We start from the raw sequence: 16,890 nt of genomic DNA on the forward strand, positions 1-16,890 counted from the left end.
CATGTAAAGTATAACTTAGGGAAAACTTAAAGAAAATTAAATTTCTCTCCTCGACAATAAATGATTTGTTTGGTGATACGATTTAACCTCAAAATGTTTTTTGACTAAAAAAAAAATGAAAATAATGTTTTTTAAGTATTTTTATATAAAAATATAAAAATTTAATTAAAATAATATTATTTTAATATATTTTAATTAAAAAAATACTTTTATAAAAACATATTTCATGTCATTATTAAATCTGGATAGACTGCATCCACATAGTCAGACTCACGAGCTTCCAAAGCACTTTAAGAATTTTTTTTTTATATATAACTTAAAAGGTACAAATGTGATCTTACTAATCATATGAATGTTTTACTTAGTTTTTGTAAAATTCTATCTTTCTTATTTTTAATTTGCATTAAAAATACTCTTTGTAGTGAGATTATGGAATGCCATACATGATGAAAATGAATTGTTGCAACACGTCCATTTGTATCATTAATGCAATCTGGTTTTAAACTTGTTAAAATCTCATGACTAATTTTTTTTTTTTTTTAGTACTGATAAACTCAATATTCTAAGGCATTCTAAATCGAAAATAAGAGGGGTACTTCTGCATAGATATAGAAAATGTAAGCTAAATCGAAAATAAGGATCAAATCGAGGGACTAAAGCATTCTAAATCAGCACCATTATAAATAAACAACTCAAATATTCGCATTTTGCCCTAATCAACGGCTTTGAATGAAAAAAGCGAGGGATTTGCATTTGCTGCTGAAAACTATCCGCAGAAGCTCTACCACTACCACTCCCAAGGCACTATACTCTCTCTCTCTCTCTCTCTCTCTGCATATTTCATGTATATACTAGTTGGTAGTAAGTATGTAGGAGTAATTGCTACTTGTCGTGCTCATTTTAACAGATGGATCCATCGGACCGTTACAGTTTCAGTCCGATTTTACGATGGGACCCTGAGGTCGAGAACTACTTTATTAAAGCCTACGGCGCCGATCATTTCTCTATCATTTCTAAAGCCTTAACGTAAACTCTCTATTTCCCTCCTACCTTTTTTATTTTTATCTCTCTATTTACCAAGTAAGTAGGCTGCCAAAGAGAATACAAGAGTCACTGATGTGATATAGTTAAATCTGATTGTGTTTTCATGTTATATTATTTCAATTAGGCGTCCGTCGAGTTATTCTTGTGTTCGTGTAAACACACTAAAGTCAACAAGTGATGCTGTTATTGAGAAGTTGTTGGAAATTATAAAAGAAAAGGGGTTTGATGGTGATTGTCACGGTAAGGAAGGATCGGGACCAAATGAAAATGTAGGCAGTCCACTGGAGGAAAGCTTGAAAAATGGCCCCATTGTTAAGTGTCAGATACCAGGTTTAGAGTATGTTTTGTTTGTTAAGGGCACCGGACCGCACATGATTGATTATGGTTATGTACCTGGTGCACCCCCAAAGGAGGTAATTGTCGGTAGAAAATGTGCCGAAGCTGTTCTCCGAGGTGCTCAGGTAAAGGGTGTTCTGTAATGTTTGTTTTAGATATTCTGTTTGTGAATGCTTTTTAAAAATAATATTTTGGAAGTTAATAAAATTTGCAGTAGACTGGGGACTTAGTGATTCCCAGAACCGTTTTCTTTTGTTTTCTGCTGATGATTTACTTGTAGGTATTTGTTCCTGGTGTAATGGCTTGTAGCGCTCATGTTGAAAAAGGTGATACAGTTGCAGTTTCAGCTGCTATAGAGCAACGCAATCCTAATGGTGGATGGGCTTTTGGTATAACACGCGGGACTGTTCTACAAGGATTACAAACAGGCAAGACATTTTTTCTTTCATATTCACTTAAAAAATTTTGTTTCAGTGTTAGTTTTTCTGTTTTATTGCTAGGAAATAAGTATTCTTTGAAATGTACATGCTGTCTTTTGTTGTCACCAATCATCTTTGCTAAATCTTTCTTCTTACACTAGGAAGACTAATCTTTGCTAAGATTTTAAACATTAGTGCTCTCTGGTGGTACTTCTATATTTCTTCAAAGAGCAAATTAAAGTAGGAAATTTAATGTTTAAGGAGATGTAGTTGAAAACAAGTCTGGCGTCTTTCGGGAAAAATCTCTGTTTTGGGTGAAATTTTATATTGGAGGCATTAAAAGAACATAAGCTATTGAATGAAGAGCCAACTTGTTTGGTGTCATTTATGGAAATACACACTCATGTTGATGATGAGCAAATGGCTAGCTCCATGCTTATGTCATACCTTCCTCTGTTTTAGTCTGTTTGAATCTCGATTTAAACCTGTAATGAAAGATATATGATCATGACCAAATTGATCATAATGAGCTTTCCTGGACATGCATGGGAAAAATTCTTGTGTAGCTCAAAATAACACTATAGAAGTACCTGGGGGGGGGTGTAATTTCATGGTAGCTTCTTTCTTTATCTTGACTTTTGAGAATTTGATGGAAATGAGTCTGCCTCTCTCACCATGTAAAATTGTTTTAGCCATATAATGTTATAAAACAACAGTTTAGAATTTGTATTCTAAATAATTGTGAATTTTTTCCCGTGATCTTATAAATTGCCTACCTGGAAGCCATTATTATTCAGTTTTCATGTGGATAATGTTTTGATGCTCATGCCCTGAAATTTAAAATTTATTATTTCAGTTTAGATATGATTCATCCATGGAACATCAAAAGAATGCACAGGTTGTTGAAGACATAGTTGATAGCATTTGCATCCACTGCTGCACCGTTGTTTACTTGATCAAATTGAATCACTTCTTGCCTTAGAATATATGTGTCATGGGAAAAAAAATCAAGAACTCAAAAAAAATGTGTTTTACATGATTGGATGCAGATAGACTTGGCTTACAGCTACACTCATGCATCCTTTAATTCAATTAATGAACAAAGATGCCCTGTCATGTATAACCTTGTTGGCTTGAGTTCAATGGCTAGACTTGACATGTTTCCTTGAGTGTACATCTTTTATTCATAAATTATTTCACTATTAAAACTCTGTACAATTATCCCTCTACCAACTCCTTGATAGGAGGTTGACACATATTGTTATGTCACTGTAGATCCATATTATTTTGAAAGAAATGGCTTATATATTGGCCAAGGAACAGCAACGATGTCAAGAGCTGGCTTATTCCGTGCTTCAGAAGGAATTGCTGTGGATATGAATAATCGAGTATTTAGACTGCCTTCTTTTTATGGTACAATTCACTCCTTACACAGACTTTATTTTCAAGCCTTTTAAGACAATTTAGTGTAAGTGTAACTGCTGCACTACAAGATGATTTTCCATGGAAAATGATATCTGTTACTTTTATGGGAGCGAATGAAATTTTCCTTCTTTTCTCTCTTTTCTTGGTTACAGATGTGCTTGAGGGAGAAATATTTCTTCAGAACTTGCCAAGCATTGTCACTGCTCATGCCTTAGGTATTTCCCACATATTATCACACTTCTGAAGTACAATTCCTGTTTTTCTCTTATCTAAATGTCTGTACAAACATGATTGTTTAATAAATAATTTGCATCTAAATGTTTGTGCAAACATGTTTGATTTAGCATTTTATTAAGAATTTTAATGATACTCTACTGTTTTTCATGCTTAGATCCTCAAAAAGGTGAAAGGATATTGGACATGTGTGCAGCACCAGGAGGGAAGACAACTGCAATTGCAATCCTTATGAAGGATGAAGGAGAGTTGGTTGCACTTGATAGGTCTCATAATAAGGTGGGACTTTAATAGATGTCATGATAGAATGCCATTCCCATTCCATTCCCATTGCATGGCTCTAGCATCACGGACCCTTGCCCTGTTGCACGACTATAACTAGGTCTTGATGCTTTATTGAATTTAGTATATAATTTAGCAACTTTTTACTTCTGTAGAATGTGCACCACATTCTCTTTTTTGTAATCCCCCCCCCCTTTTCTTTCTAACAAAACTCTTCCTGATCCCAGGAAAAAAAATATGGCAACATTATTTCTCGTTCCTCCTTTTAAATGCATTGCCATGATAATCTCAGATTCTCATTACATTTGATGCCATAAAAGTTTTCCTTTGAAGATTTAATATTCGATTTTCCTTCTCATCTTTGTGTTCAGGATTTTAGGTTCTTGCTTTTTTATAGGTACAGGATATTCAGAAATTGGCTGCTGAAATGAGCTTGACTTGTATTACAACTTATAAACTGGATGTTCTCAAAGCTATTCGTCAAAGAAATGAAGCAGATGATATAAACATAAATCAAAGTTCTAACTCACTGAGGTTTCACGAGGAGAAAGCATCATCTTCAACTGCTGAAGGGTTTAATCTGGATAAAACATGCGAGGATAATGGTGTGCAAATCCTGCTCTTTTTCATTGATGTAATACACCTTTTTATCGAAACAAGCAGTAAATTTATTAAAAATAAAAGCAAAGAGAGATATTTAAGTTAGGTATTTCTAGTGTCTTGAAATTATCTTATAAATATACAGTAGTTATGCCAAAATTGCCCCAGGTAAACTTTACTCCATATTTCTCAACTTTATATCGACCCCTGCTGATTATTTAAGAAACACAAGAACTTCTTTATTTGAAATTACAGCAGTTTTTTTCATGGAGCTTGCTAACCGGACAGTTTGAGGTACAATTTATTGCAAATAGTCACAGTCGCATGTATTAAATGCTTTTGGTCATTTTAAGAATTCTTCTCAATGTAAGACCTTGAAATTCCATCCATGATCAGAACTTTTGAGGAACTTTAGGCCATTTTAAAAACTTCCATTGGCAAAAATGTCTTTCCCTCTATTTACAAGCTCCTCTTTAATCTTTAATATTTTAGTTAGCAATGCAATAGAGAATGGGGGAGCTTATGTTAGCAAAGCTGACATCAGGAAGGCTAAGCGAAGAATGCGGAATGGATCAGGAAGGAATCAGTGCGTTGGTGGCAGAGTTGAAAATTCAAAAGGCTTTTACCCTGATAGTTTTGATAGAGTTCTCCTTGATGCTCCCTGCTCTGCTCTTGGTTTGAGACCTAGGCTTTTTACTGGCGAGGTAGGAGAATCTAAACTACAACTCATTTGCCCTTTTGTTTTCTATAATATTTTCTTGTTTTGATATTTTGAGACTACTGGTAAAAAAAGAACACCTGAAATAGATTTTTATTAATCTCTCATGAGGGGATTTCCCCCTTGGTTTACTACATGTCTAATTGTTGTTTCTTCCATCAACTTATTGAGGTTTACTATTATGTAGAAATTGATTTTGGTGTGTCACTTTTTCCAGGTAACAATAGACTCTCTAAAAAAACACGCAACGTATCAAAGGAGAATGTTTGACCAGGCTGTTAAACTAGTTCGCCCTGGTGGTGTGATTGTGTATTCAACGTTAGTATGCATTAATTGCCTCTTTTTTTTTATTTTGTTGTGCATTTGTTGTTATAATTTAAAAGGAATGAAAAAGAAGTTTGCCTACAGGATGATAAGGTGCATGCTTGATGCCCACATAAATTATGGATCCACTCAGTTAAAGGATTAGTTGTTTCAATGTTGCCCAATTAGTTGATACAATCGAGTGGGGAGAGCACTAGCAGTGTGTTTGTTTTCTTTTTTTTCTAAATTCTCCACATCCACCTTGTGGAAATGCATGTATCACTAAACATGCTTTTGATGACGTGCTAAAAGTTTGTGGTGTAATGGAAAATAAAAAGAACAATCAGTATAAACAATATAAAGTATGTATTTATGTTTGGGAATTCTGGCATCACGTGCTTAACTCACTCTCAATAACTGTTTTGATATATTATTTCTTACAGTACCTGTTGAGGTATACTCTTCACACATTTTTCCCCTTGTTTTGCTAGATGTACGATAAACCCTGGTGAGAATGAAGCTTTGGTTCGATATGCTTTGGATACATATAAATTCCTCTCCTTAGCATCACAGGTTTCTTCTTCATTCTTACCATTAACAACAAATTTCACATCTCAAGCTTGAAATTGTGGTTATAAATTGACCACTAATTTTCTGGCCTGTGTTCTATGATACTTGAGGTCTTTCATTAACATGCTTGTTTGAAAACCTGTAATTCTTGCTGAGATAACCTTTCAAAGTTCACAGTTCAGATCTTCTTGTTTTTGTATCCTTTGGATTTCCCTAAATTGTAGCTGGTCTATTTCGTGTTGCTTGAATGTGTTTGTGAGGAGGTATAGTTTGTAATTCATTTACGCAATTGTGTGAGCATGGAGTTATTTTTGCATGCAAGATGACATATTAAAGTATGGTTCTTAATGGTTGCTGTCATAGCATACTTTATGGTAAATACTAACAAATCCTGTGGTGCTTTCCTAGATTAATAAGATTAAAGTATGACCCCATATTATGCAAACCCAACACCCACATGCGCACACATACTCATGCAGCTGTTTGACTGGACATGCACTTGAATATACTCTCATGATCTATTTCAGAATCCGAGAATTGGAGGACCTGGCCTTGTTGGCTCTTTTGAATCTGCTAATGGACGCACAGAGTAAGTACTGCTATCCTGCATGTGACTTTTCCGTTGACAAATGATTCCTTTAGATTTTCCTACGAAGACAGCAAATATCGACCACAAATTTTCTTTGATATACCACATGAGCCATTTTATTTGTTGGAGAATTGGGTGAAAATAGCACTGTTTTTCCTCGGCTGTGAATGCTGCTGTTATTGCACATATTTGCTCTCTCAATTTATTTGTTTATTAATCAATATTGAGTTGCAATAAGCTTTCTGTTTGACCATTGACATTGTTGAACTTAGAAGTAACAACCGCTGCAGACTTTAAAGGTGTTTTAAGATGTTATAACTTTAGTGTGCACTCCAAATCTGTCTCTGCATTGTCAATGTGATATTATACCTTTAGATTCTGTTATTAAAGTCTTCCTTTGTCCGTGTGGAACTCGATTGTTATATCAACCTTTTCTCCTTGTTTGTGTGCCATGCTGGTTCTTATTTTGACTACCAAAACTTCAAAAGAATATTCTATCCCGTTTCTTTTAATCTTTCCTTTAGAATTATAATCTTTTCTGAAGCATCGATCCTTTTCTTCTTTGCGGCGCATCTACACAAATCACTATTGGTAAGGAAATGTTCATGCTGAGTAGCCTTCTATGCCTATGCAAGTCTCTGTACAAAGCCACATATGTAATTCCTATGTTATTTTGTTTCCCATGAATAAACTGTCTGTGGTGCCTGTAACATCAGGGAGTGGTTAAGACCCGGCGAGGAGGAATTTGTTCAGAGGTTCGATCCATCGTCTTCCCTGGATACAATTGGCTTTTTCATAGCCAAGTTTTCTGTTGGCTCCAAAGGCGTTTGACTCTGTGAAAAGCGCAACATCAGCGAGATGAAAACAGACCAGACCGGGCAGTCTAGTTTAAAAGAAAACACTGCAGCTATCAAAGATGTCACCATTTTATTACTGGTTGGTGGTAAATGAAGCCCAGATACATGTCCTTCGTGTAAAACGTGATGCACGGTAAATAATTCTCGAGGCAATCATTTTTCTCTCGCAAGGATTAGTTGGTCATGAAGAGTGTCGGGAACGGATGTTATTTCATGCATTGCTTTTTATGTGTAGGACAATTTTGGATTAGAAATACACGAGACCGTATAATTCTGGAAGAAAAATGAAGAGCAGGCAAGTTGAACGTATTTACTAGCTTACTTTTTTTAAAACACTCCACAATTAGACCTTGCTTTTATCTTTTTTATTCTTCAGAAGAGGTGGTTATTAATAATAATACAAAGGCAACTGTGAAGGATGTAGAAAACCAGCGACTACCCTCCCACCTCCCTATTGCATATATATGCGTGCCGTCTACTGGTTAAACTTGGAATTCTCAGTCGTAGGAGCGTTCAGTTTCGAATTTAATTTTATAGCGAAGTGCAAATATGCTACAAGTACAATGTCTTGCATTTAGCTAATCCTGCCACAAGCTCCCATAAAAGAACTCTTCATCGGAGAGCTGTAAAGCGTCTCCAATATCGCCGAATTCAACCATCCCAGCAATGTCATCTACGTACCATGGAGTGATTTCTTCATATGGGAATGCTGGATCCACCTCCATCATAGCCTCGACTTCCTGGAGGAGAGTAGAGTTTTGCTCGAAGAAGGCCTGCATATCTACTCTCACCTCGGAATCATTCTTCACCTCCAAGGATTCTTTAATGTCTGCTCCATCACCACCAACCTCAATTTTCGTCTCTTGGAGCAAGTCCCTTAGGAGGGCACCATCATGCTCTGTAATTTCCAATTCTTCGAATTCAAAATCACCTCTAATATTGCTTAAACTGTCTGGAGAATCCATGGACGTTTTTTTAGGCGCAAAAATGAAAGAAAGAAAGAAGAAGCTCAGATGGCTCGATAAAGGATAGAAGGCTATATATATACACCTCTTTACGTCCTGGAGTCAAGGCCGGTAAGTGGGAAAGCTAAATCAGTGTCCAAGCCATGTGATTGTGGATAGCTTATGGATATCTCGATACTCTTCGACAATTTGATAGATGTACTTGGCGTGCTGAATATAGTACAAACTACAACACACGTGTATACGGGGACCATGAAAGACATTAACCTTTGAAAGCTAAGCTTAGAAAGGTGAGTTTGTTTGTTTTTGTTTTTTTGTTTGTTTGTAATTTAGCACTTAAAAAAAAGAAGATAAAATAACACAATACAAAAAATATTTAGAAAAAATAATATGTTTAGGGAGTTGTAGATCATATCTATGATTCTCTTGTAGATGATATCTGCAACTTTCTTGCATATGACATTGCAAATGTCATGTGATTCTCTTCAATTCTAAAAATAAGCTGACATAGTTTTTATAAATAAAGAGGAGAGAAGAGAGAGGAGATAAAAAAAACAAAAAAACAAAAAATAAAAAAGATTTTGGAGACTCATTGAAACTCCAATGACAACACCACCGATACTATTGAAAAAATCTTGACAAGATAAGTCCAATAACACCAGGAAAGGTCACAAACAGTGACTAGAGTGGGCTACACAAGTCATTCAAATATGCCAGGGTTCATTTGCCTTTAAACGGCTTATGTGACACACTCTAGTCACCGTTTGACCTTTCTTGATGTTGTTGAATTCGTCTCGTTGAGATTTTTTCAACGATACTAATTGTGTTATTATCAGAGTTTCAATGTGTATGTAAAGTCTTTTTTTGTTTCTTTATTTTTCTCTCTCCTCTCTCCTCTCTCCTTCTTGTAATTTGTGAAGAGAGAAGAGAGAGAGAAAAGTAAAAAAATAAATAAAAAAATCATGAAGGCACACTAAAGCTCCGGCGATGATACCACTAGTACTGTTGAAAATATCTCGATGAGACAAATCCAACGACATAAAAAAAAATCATGAATGATGACTGGAGTGGGCCGCATGAGCCATTCAAAGACAAATGAGCCCTAACATATTTAGACGACTCGTGTGACTCATTTCAGTCATTGTTCATGACCTACCTTAGCATCATTGAATTCATACTAGTTGTGTTGTCATCTAAGTCTTGGTGTGTCTCTATGATTTTTTTTTTTTGTTTTTCTTTTTATCCTTTTTTTTTTATTGTAAATTATGTAAGTTTATTATAAAAAAAAAAGAAAAGAAAAAGGGCACAAGACATTTTTCTTCTGTCAAAATAGACACACATTATATAGTATTGATCATTTAAGCTTATAAAATGTATATGCATTTTAATAAAACCAAAGGATGTTGGCAAAAAAAAAAAAAAAAATAAACCATCACTAATATTGAAATAAATGAAAGCTTATTTTCAATTTTAAAAGCTGGATATATTTATGGTGTGTTTAAGATTGTGATAGTGGTAATTGTTTAAAATATTTTTTTATTTAAAAATGCATTAAAATAATTTTTTTATTTTTAAAAAAATATTTTTAATACCAGTACATTAAAACAATTTAAAATTATAAAAACATTTTATTTTAAATAAATAAAATTTAAAATTAAAATAACGATATTTGCAGCCCACAATTTCAATTTAAATTGTACTTGCTGGCTAGCTATCGCACAGAAAGCTTTGTACTGTTCTATCCCATCAAGCAGCCAGCCAGTTGCACTTTGTCTGGAATAGCTAGCCTAGGACCACAGAGCATGACACGGCTTTCAGCAGTATCCGAGTACGAGAAGCAGCAATCTGTGTTAACCATTGCTACAGGACATTACAGAGATGAGCGAGAGTAGTCCAAGGATGGGCAATATTTTGGATCGCATATCACTTTGGAGTGCTGCAACTTTTGTTGCCTTCTTACTTCTTATCCACAGCATGTTACAGGTGGCTAAATCACTGGTGACTTGTCGAAAATTCTCAATACGTGGATGCAACTGTGCCGTTTGCATGCCAAGTTGCCTCAACAGAAAGTCCGGTGACAAGTAAGGCTATTGATGGACCCCCTCTCGCTCTATATTTAGCAATTTAAAATAAAATTAATAATTATATTCTGGTTCAGGTAAAATATTTAGGGAATAATAATATTTTTTTCTTTTATATAACCAGTCCTAAATTATAAAATCTCTATTGACTAGTTAGAATTTCTAGTAATTATAATATTAGATGACGATTATTTAAACAAAACAGTTTTCCATCAAAGAATAGGATACTAAAAATCCATTCTTTTTCAAATATTAATTTTTTAAGATCGTCGAGATGTCGGGTGCGATAAATATCTCTCAAAATCCAAGTTGTTTTGTTTAGAATTAAGATTCTTGTAGTTGTAGTTGTATAATAAGTTGATAATATAGTTATTTTTATGTTAAAGTGTCTAGTAATTTGAAAAACTCATACAATTAATAGTTGATGTATAGTAAGTAGAGATAAATGTGGAGGCTTTCATATGTTATTGCAACTAAAATTTAGGGGAAAATGTTAGATTTTGTTTGTTTTTATGTTTAAAAAGTAATTTTAAGGATTTTTTTTTAACTTTTTTATGCTTTAAATTAAATTTTTATATATAATTCTGTATCGTTTTAATATATTAATATTAAAAATATTTTTTGTAAAATGAATATTATTTCGATGAATAATTCATGCAATAACTGTACCGCTAATTAAGACCACTGGTACCGGTTTGGAAAAGAAAAGGAAAACACAGGGAAAAGAAGGAAACGACAACACCATCTTATGGAGATCCAAATTAAGGAAGTATGCTATTTCTTGGATATGAGCTGGAGCATCTTTTTAAAGCAATTGGCATCACATGGAATTAATCTTCAGTAATCCATCTTGCCTGTGTTCTTTAGCTGATATTTCGAGCAAAAGTTTCTCCATCACCCCCTCTTTTCCTCCTACAACTGGAAAATACCCTTTGTCGGTTGAGCTTCTTCTTCTTCTTCTTCCTGCATCTTGTCCTCGGCTAATCTCACGCAGGAAGCCGATGAGATGGAAGCTTTCATTTTTGCCATGCTCTACCTCCTGGCTCTCCTTGACTTTCTATATGGCCAGCTGTAGATGGAGTGCTTCCTCTCCCTGGAGGCCATTCAAATTATATATGGATGAGAGATGAAATTTGAGGTTTTTTTAAAGTCTATTCAATTAGATAATGGAATGCGAAAGTAAATGGAAAAAAATAATAAATACAAGAATATATAATTCTATCTAATAGTATTACTACACAAAGATTCTTATTCGATTTTTTATTATAAATTCTTCTCCTGCTTCTCTAAAATATTTATCATTTCTTAAATAATCTTAAAAATACTCATGAACAAATCTAAATTTGTGATGATAGTTAGCTTGTAATCAAAATAATTAATATAGTTTAAATCAATAGTTTTATTTTTGCTAAATATTTTTCATGTTCTCTTCACACCCGATCTCTAACTTATCAATGAGGACGTCATCATTGTTGTCATTATAATTATTTATGTTATCCTTATCAACATAATCATTATCACAATAAACATTATAAATTGATGAAAAATATAAATTCATATCTATTAAATCATAAATAAAATCACTAAACCTCGATCCCAGGTGTGGTGGGCTTGGGCGTTAGCTCGAGTGCAACCTTAAAAGAGAGATCTTGGTCTCATTTTTAAGTCTAAAGAGATACCCTAGGTATTTTTTTCTTTCTTTCCTTTTTAATGTTTGTGTACAAGATACTCCCTATTAATGCTTGTGTAGGAGATATTATTTCCCATCAATGCTTTTTAATGCTTGTGTAAGAGATATTACTCTTCATCAATACTCGTTAATGCTTGTATAAGGGATATTTACCCCTTATAAATATTATCATGGTGAAACTATTTTCCAACCCCTCTATCTCTGAAAAAGACATGGATTAAGAGCTATAAATACTCTTTGAATTACAGGTAAGAGGTTAAGGTGTTTTTACATTAAAAAGATATCATTTCAATATAAAAATATTCTAAATTTCATAATGTAAAAGCTCTTTAAGCATATTTTTTTTTTTCTCTATAAATTTATTGACTTTACCGTTAAAGTGTCCTCAAACACCCTAAACAAAAAAAAAAATTCATAATGTAAAAGCTCCTTTTCTTTTCTTTTTATAACTGGCGGTGGTATTTATATTACATGCAAATTAGTAGGAAGCGAGCGCCCACATGTGGAGGTGACGTCTTTATAACTCTGCATGAAATAGTAATGTCTCAACGAGACCAGTGAAGTCAAGGGTTGTTTCACCAGGTCAAACACTATTGGTTTAAAATTTGAGTTTTTTTTTTAATTAATAGTTTTTATATTTTAAGATATTTTAATATATTGATGTTAAAAATAAAATTTTAAAAATAAAAAATATTATTTTAATATATTTCCGAACAAAAACATATTTTAAAATGTAAATCCTATTACACATGCTGTAAATAATAAAGATTATTTTAAAAGATTTTAAATTTTATATTAAAAAACATAACTTCTTATGAATATAAAATATATATAGGGCTTTTTATTTCACATTATAAAAAAAATAAGATCTTTATCTAATGTTTATATATTAAACTTTGATATTAATAACTAAAAAGAAAAGGATAGTTGGGTCACACAGGTTAGGTTGAGCTGAATACAAGGAAAACCTCTTATTGCTCCTTGGATGGGAGGTAATGTATATACTTTTTAAATTTTTTGTCTTTAACAATAATTTGTTTTTGGCTCTTAAAAATGGAACCATAATTTTTTAAACACTTGGAATTATAATTTTTTTATATTTTAAATTGTTGTAAGAACTTTTTAATTTTCTGATTTATTTCTTGTCTAGCTGTTACATGTTAACCATCTATATATACTATATATTTTTACAATCAAGGTGAGATGAGAATATAGTATTTATTTGTATTTATAAAACTTTGTATTTTCATGTGTTTGCAAAGCTTGGTGATATTTCTTTTTAATTATGGCCTATCTGTGTTTTTATGTCTTGTTTTAGAAAAAGAAAACTTGTTTAATTCTGAAGAATAACCTTGTATTAAAAAAATATCTTTAAAAATAATATCTGTACATAACTTAAGTTTATCTTATCCATCGTATTTTATTACAACACTCCTAAACAGCCCGAAGCCCTATTTATTTGGAGATCTAAGATCGATCATGGAGTGTATGTCCTTAGCTTTGCTGTGGCAACTGGCAACTGTATAATTGCTTTGCTTTGCTTTGTATTTCCTTACTCGAAATGGGAGGGGTACAGTTACATTTAATCTCCTTTTCTCCAACCATCTACAGGAGGAAATAAGGTACATCCGAGCTCTCCCTACTCATTTCTTCTTCTCTCTCTCTCCCGCTAGCAACACAGGAGGAAATAAGTAGTGCTGTTGCCAGTAGCCACTGGAGTAGCTAACCATTAATCTCCCACCAAACTTCGATTCCCACATTAAGTTCTCCTCTCTCGAGCAAATACAGCAAGCCAATTTCCCTCTACTGTATTGGTTCGTTTCAAGCTGCTAACACGTTCTGTCATGGCATACATGTGGATCACAGGGCTAATTCTCTTCTTAATACAAATCCTAACACTACTAGTTCCTGAATGTAGCGCAAAAGTTCCAGCCATCATAGTGTTCGGGGACTCATCTGTGGATTCAGGGAACAACAATTTTATTTCCACAATTGCGAAGAGCAATTTTGCACCTTACGGCCGTGATTTTCCAGGGGGTAGTGCCACCGGACGATTCTGCAATGGCCGCCTTCCTCCTGACTTCCTCTCTCAGGCTTTTGGCCTCAAGCCAGCTATACCTGCCTATTTGGATCCAATGTATAACATACAAGATTTTGCTACTGGTGTTTGCTTTGCTTCTGCTGGAAGTGGCTATGACAGTGCCACTGCTGATGTGCTAGTAAGTCTTCCGGTTCCATGACATTCTTGCTTCTATGACGTGCTAATTTCCATAAGCTCATATACCCTTCTTCCTGGCATTACAAAATGTCGATTTTCTAGAGAAACATGTAGTTTGTATAATTAATTAAATTTTTCTTTGGTCATGCCTCATTCATTTATAGCTAATGTTCCTTTTAAGTGGTGCCCTATTGTTGCTGCCAATGTTGACATTGCAGGGAGTGATCCCTTTGTGGCAAGAGCTGGAGAACTACGAGGACTATCAAAGGAGAATGAAAGCCTATATTGGTGCCAAGAAAGCGGAGGAAATAATAACAGAGGCTTTATATATAATGAGCTTAGGAACAAATGACTTCTTGGAAAACTACTACACCATCCCTGGCCGAAGATCACAATTCACGATCCAGCAATACCAGGATTTCCTCATCGGACTTGCTGAGGACTTTGTAAAGAAACTTTATGCTCTTGGAGCTCGGAAATTATCCCTTACAGGGCTTTCTCCAATGGGGTGTTTGCCACTGGAGAGAGCTACGAATTTTATGCATCCTAACAGCTGTGTGAAGGAATACAACGATCTTGCTTCACAATTTAATGGAAAATTGAACCAATTGGTGGCAAAACTGAACGGTGAACTTCCCGGAATGAAAGTGTTGTTTTCAAATCCATACGACTTACTGTTGCAAATCATCACAGCACCCTCACTGTATGGTAAGTTTGATTTGCTATTGATGACATTAAACTAACCAAAAAGAGCCGATCCCTCAACTGATTTAAGGAGTAGATCAGTTAACTACTAACTGTTACATCAGACAAAAACAAAACAATGTGATTTGTAATTGAGATTTCGGTGATTTCTTCCCTTCCTCCTCCTCCTCATCCGGTGGAACACTAATCTGTTCAAAGTCAAATAACGCTGTGTTTTCATTGCAGGATTTGAGAACGCAGAAGTAGGATGTTGTGGCTCAGGAACATTTGAGATGGGAATCATGTGCACTCGAGACCATCCACTTACATGCACAGATGCCGACAAATATGTATTTTGGGACGCCTTTCATCTCACTGACAGAACAAATCAAATAATTTCGGCATATTTATTCAAGGATCTTAAGTCAAAATTTCTTTGAGTTGCAGTGTGATTATTGGTGGTTGTCTGGTTGAATTTCGGAGAAAAAGGAAGGAAGCTATATTCATGGTTGTTGAATGAATACGACGGTGGCATATGTATGGACTATGTTGTTTAGAGAGAACAATGAAAATGAATGTGGGTCTTGATTTACAAAATTAGATATTCATAGCGTAGATGGTATGCATATATATATATATATATATATATATATATATATAGCAAAATCGATACACTATCCATTACTCTTAGATATAATAACTATTTAAAAAAACTCTACCCATTTGAGTAGATACATATCAAATTTGGAACAAATATTCATCCTTAACATAATTTATTCAGAAAAAATAATAATATTAGAGAATAATATAAATTAGATATTAGAACTTCACCTAACCGTTTAAATTATTGGGTTGAAATAGTTATTTAACTAAGCGGTCACGAATTTGATTTTCATAATTCTATTTATTTGATAAAAATTAAGTATAAAATAATATAAGTTTATACAAATTTCAAGCTCAAATGATTTTTTTTTTTAGCAGGTGTATTAAAAAATAATATAAATTATATTTTAAAATCTAACCTAATGATTTAAGTTATTAAAGTTGAGATTATTCTTTTGACAAATAACACTTGTAGGATATCCAAAAATTTCAAATTCAAGGAATGGCTTCACAGAAAACATAGTCTATAAATAAATAGAGTGGTTGTGGTTAAAGACCACTTCTGGCTTGAAAATAAAAACTGCAGGATAAAATTTGTAGTTCGAAATACGGCGCCTGACTCTGAGTTGAAAGCACCGCTACTGATATCTTTCAACAATTTACGTTGTAATAACATAATTCAATAGCTTACAGAACATTAACAAGTTCATTTTCCATAAGCAACATCTGCAAAGATTGTCATGCGTGATTTGTCTCACTTTCATGGTTAAAGGAGAACCTAACCAATCTGGCTTCAGTTGTCAATTTTATAACACAAGATCACTGAAAAATGGCAGAAGTGAGAGCATAATTATAACACAAGATCGTTGAGAATTTTCCCAAACAGAGCCTCGATCTTTAGGAATTCGTCCAATCTAAAAGACAGAAAACCAATCCTTATGAATTCATCGGAATAATGATCTTAGAGCGCTCCCATAACTATGAAAAACACCAAATTCTGTTGCAGCCTAAAGAGGAAGAAGTTTTCCATGGAGTTCATCTCCGTCATAATTTCATTCCAAAACGAAGCAAAGCTGGTGAATGTTTTGCTTTTAAATTTGTTTTCTTACTTAGGATTAAAGATAATGTGACTCAACAGAGCTTATCAAGGGAATGAGTACTTCGGAGAAAAACTAGACAGAGGTTGTCTGATATTTATGCAATCCACGACCACATTTAGCCTCAGATATTCCAATTTCCAACTATAAGGCTAATTGCTCCACATGCTTCAGC

The 16,890-nt window shown here is 33.9% G+C and overlaps 3 protein-coding genes across 6 annotated transcripts; 2 read left to right on the forward strand and 1 right to left on the reverse strand.

Annotated features, from left to right (window-relative positions):
- Positions 1-691: 691 nt before the first annotated feature.
- On the forward strand, positions 692-7,693 carry LOC118061737 (rRNA (cytosine-C(5))-methyltransferase NOP2C). Of its 4 annotated transcripts, none has more exons than XR_004689625.2 (14): positions 692-801; positions 908-1,026; positions 1,169-1,505; positions 1,661-1,808; positions 3,075-3,212; positions 3,377-3,439; positions 3,616-3,737; positions 4,138-4,345; positions 4,833-5,044; positions 5,276-5,376; positions 5,853-5,934; positions 6,459-6,520; positions 7,237-7,510; positions 7,613-7,693. XR_004689625.2 is itself a non-coding variant. In XM_073409571.1 (14 exons), the coding sequence occupies exons 1-13, from the start codon at positions 730-732 to the stop codon at positions 7,349-7,351; spliced, it is 1,779 nt and encodes a 592-aa protein (XP_073265672.1). In that variant the 5' UTR covers positions 692-729; the 3' UTR covers positions 7,352-7,380; positions 7,415-7,693. The 4 variants fall into 4 exon arrangements, 2 of the variants coding, with proteins under 2 accessions (XP_073265672.1, XP_034931175.1); XM_073409571.1 differs by having other exon boundaries at positions 7,237-7,380; positions 7,415-7,693; XM_035075284.2 differs by having other exon boundaries at positions 7,237-7,693.
- On the reverse strand, positions 7,614-8,358 carry LOC118061738 (uncharacterized). Its single transcript, XM_035075285.2, has one exon. The coding sequence runs from the start codon at positions 8,340-8,342 to the stop codon at positions 7,956-7,958; it is 387 nt and encodes a 128-aa protein (XP_034931176.1). The 5' UTR covers positions 8,343-8,358; the 3' UTR covers positions 7,614-7,955.
- Positions 8,359-13,535: 5,177 nt separating this feature from the next.
- LOC118061734 (GDSL esterase/lipase At2g42990) lies at positions 13,536-15,593 on the forward strand. Its single transcript, XM_035075283.2, has 3 exons — positions 13,536-14,332; positions 14,550-15,039; positions 15,262-15,593. The coding sequence occupies exons 1-3, from the start codon at positions 13,958-13,960 to the stop codon at positions 15,453-15,455; spliced, it is 1,059 nt and encodes a 352-aa protein (XP_034931174.1). The 5' UTR covers positions 13,536-13,957; the 3' UTR covers positions 15,456-15,593.
- Positions 15,594-16,890: the final 1,297 nt, after the last annotated feature.

Source organism: Populus alba, chromosome 5 (assembly GCF_005239225.2).
Source record: "Populus alba chromosome 5, ASM523922v2, whole genome shotgun sequence".
Classification (NCBI taxonomy): domain Eukaryota; kingdom Viridiplantae; phylum Streptophyta; class Magnoliopsida; order Malpighiales; family Salicaceae; genus Populus; species Populus alba.